At 47.7% G+C, this 3,196-nt stretch overlaps 1 protein-coding gene across 1 annotated transcript; it reads left to right on the top strand.

Moving 5' to 3' along the window:
• Positions 1-392: 392 nt before the first annotated feature.
• LOC125946572 (uncharacterized) lies at positions 393-2,827 on the top strand. Its single transcript, XM_049670067.1, has 2 exons — positions 393-696; positions 2,396-2,827. Exons 1-2 carry the CDS (start codon positions 521-523, stop codon positions 2,547-2,549), a joined length of 330 nt encoding a protein of 109 aa, XP_049526024.1. The 5' UTR covers positions 393-520; the 3' UTR covers positions 2,550-2,827.
• The last annotated feature ends 369 nt before the right edge of the window (positions 2,828-3,196 follow it).

Genomic DNA, 3,196 nt, shown 5'->3' with positions numbered 1-3,196 from the left:
CCGGGGCGGCGGCACCGTCGCGAGTGTAAATAGGACAAGGGGCCGTTCTCCATTTCTGATATATGCTTCTCGCGTCGTAATGGGGAGACCGCGTGTCGTGCGCACTGCCGGCGACGATTGCATTCTCGTCTCTATTCCTGCCGTCGCTCTTCGTAGGCGCGTTGATCCTCGGCAGTCCTCTGGCCATACGCAGTCTGCCCGTTCTATGTCACCTTTGTGTTGTGTGCTAAACAGCTTCGCTGGTCATCCACCAATTGCTCATTATTTATTTCCTATCAACACAGCAGGGCCGTGCAGCGAAGGCCGGCACGAGCTGCACTATAGCTCGTGTCATCCGCTTCGTCCGCGCCTATCTATTTGTGTTTCAGTTCTTCTGAGCATTTCCTGGCTAGCAGCCTGTGACGAATCACGAGCTCGCCCAGTCAGTCAATTCGCTCCAAGATCCCGTCCAACGTCCGATCGCAGGAGCAAAACCTCGTCGTCGTCTTCATCGTCGTCGGAGACTGCCCACGTGATCCGCATGATGAAGACGCGGAACCTGCCCAAGCCGCCGCCCGATACATGGCACTCGTCGGTGCGGTTCACCGCGGCCGTGATCCTCTCGGGCACCATATTCTCGCTCGTCATGGTGCTCGCCTACATCTTCGAGACGACCGTGCTCATCCCCTGGGACAGCATTAACACCAATGGCATCACGTGAGTGCACCGACGAGGGTTACTGCGAGTTTAACTCACTCAAACTTCCGGAATCGCTGCGTTGTACTTCCCAATATTGCAGTGTGGAGGTAAGAAAGCAAAAAAATGCATCTAAGAGAGCATATCTCACGGCAATATCAGTGTAACACAACGTGGGAAAAACACCCAAGCATGTGACGGCATGCCGTCGTGTAAGCGTATGCGGCTGCGCTGGGTCCATCGTCTCCTTGTCTGCGGCGCCGATCGGAAGTTATAATGCGCTGCTAATTGTGGGTATGCTCCAGAATTGTGTTGTTGGAACAGTAACAATATTTTTCCAGTTATCGAGCCAATGAGCTAAACGTCTCAAATGGGAGGTGCGCAGTAAACGAGCGGCACGGGCTGGCGAAATTGGTTTAAACTCCAGCGGTCAGCGGCACTTAAACCTATCACAAAGCACGCCACCCATGGCGTGCTCTTCCCAGGATTCGATGCGCGGATTTGGCGAGTGAAAACGGACATAGAACGGTATCGCAGCAGGTTGCTTTGAGAGAGCTAACGTTTGAGTTGCGTGACGTAATCTTGATTCCGAATTTTATGCCTTTCCTCCATTGATTAGGAGATATACACACGAATAAAGCATGTCAAGCGAAGGCCTACCACGAGCACGTACGTTGTCAAAAGCACGTCCCGCAGTTGAGAGGCACTACACTAGACGTATGCTGAATTAAACTCTGACTCGAAGAGTGACTGAGCAATACAGACGAGAATAGGTGCTACATGCTTGTACCTGAATTTAGCAGGGCTGTGCAAAGGTACTTTCCAAATGTATCATGATACAGATACAAGATACTAAGCCGATATTTATTTGAGACACATATACAAGATACCGGCAGATCAATTGTATCCGATACGATACTTGTCATTTGTATTTAAGATACTTCGTTACACCAGTTAATTCCTGATCATAGCTTCACTATAGTGCACACTTGTTTACTCGTACATTTCTTCTCTATCGCCAGCAGACATCGTATTGCAGACATTCGTAGCCGCAAAACATATTTCCTAGCGAGCGGCGGAAGCAAAATGGGAGGCACGTGATAAACATTCGCTGGGACTTCTTCGATTGCTTATGACGAGGTGATAATGTATACGTTCTGAAAATGTGCAGTTTCGCATGCTCCCCATGATTCGGCATGCTTGCAATCGAGATTAGATGTAAGAATATTCCCGGCCTTCAACTAAGCAAAACTCGATGCTAATGTATGGACGAACGACGGCATGCGCGCGCCATGGCGGTGTCGTTGATGCTGTGTTGACAAATAAATTTGAGTGTCGTAGTGCTCCCGGCCAGGGATAAGTGCCTATAGTAGGCGTAGCTGTAGCATTTCATCACAAATGGTCATATAGGGTTGGCATATCTCATGAAACGCAGCAGTGTCCTTGTGACATTGCGCGTCGCATTCAAATGAGGGCACGGTCGCAGGATTTTTACTGTAAAAAGGCCTGTCGAAAAACTGTCAGAAGGGCAAACTTCTCACCTCCGTATGATAGGCAGCCACGCGGATGATGTTGTGAGGTTTATTCTATGCCACATTCGTTGAAGCTCAGATTGTTCACCTATTCCTAATAGTTCCCAACAGTTCATAATAGATCGCTGCTGCAAACCTTCGCCCACAGTCAGTGCGCTTTGTCACTGACTAAGAAAATGTGTTCGCAGACGTCCTCCTCAGCTCGAGAAAGGAACCGTGGCGGTGGCTTACGGCCTGAATGACAGCGCTCTTTCATTCGCCGGAGCCAACGACACCTTTGTCAAGCCCGAGGGTCTTCTGGACTATGACGAAGGAGTGGGAGACACGACGGCCCTGGTGTGACAAGCGAGGATCGTCCGGCCGACATAGCGTGTTCATGGACTCTTTTGATAGTCGATATTTCTCCGAGGCGATAGACGAATTCATAATGCGTGAACGCGTCGAAACTGTCGCAACAAAGTCGTTTAGTGTGCTTCATGAATTCTCTTATAGGAGGAAAGAAAACTGAAAAACTGACCATACTGTTAAGCGCGGTTTCTTAAGTTGCATCCTGTATTCAGATATACTGAGGCAATTTGCTACAACACCTTTTATTCTTGTATTATTTCTCCCTTAGACACCACATAATTACGTTGCGTGGGGTCAATCACAAATAAATTACCTGTGTTCGTATTCTCATTTCTTCTAAAGCGTGATGAAAGTTATCACGGATTGTCATATGTTGTTAGATGTGCTGTGTATTGTTAAATGATAAATATATTGAGTCTCGCTACCCTTCATGAATTGTCTTATAGGGGAAATAAAACAGAAAAACTCACCCCATTGTTAAGCGCGGTTTCTTAAGTTGTCTCCTGTATTCAGGTATACTCAGACAATTTCTTGCAATTCGCTTTATTCTAATATTTTTCTCCCTTAGATACCACATAATTGCGTTGCGTGAGGTCAATCACAAATTTATTACCCGTGGTCGTACTGTCATTGCTTCTAAA

Source organism: Dermacentor silvarum, chromosome 7 (genome assembly GCF_013339745.2).
Source record: "Dermacentor silvarum isolate Dsil-2018 chromosome 7, BIME_Dsil_1.4, whole genome shotgun sequence".
NCBI classification, from domain to species: Eukaryota; Metazoa; Arthropoda; class Arachnida; order Ixodida; family Ixodidae; genus Dermacentor; species Dermacentor silvarum.
The sequence above is the reverse complement of the archived record's forward strand: the minus strand, read 5'-3'. Positions and strand labels throughout refer to the sequence as shown.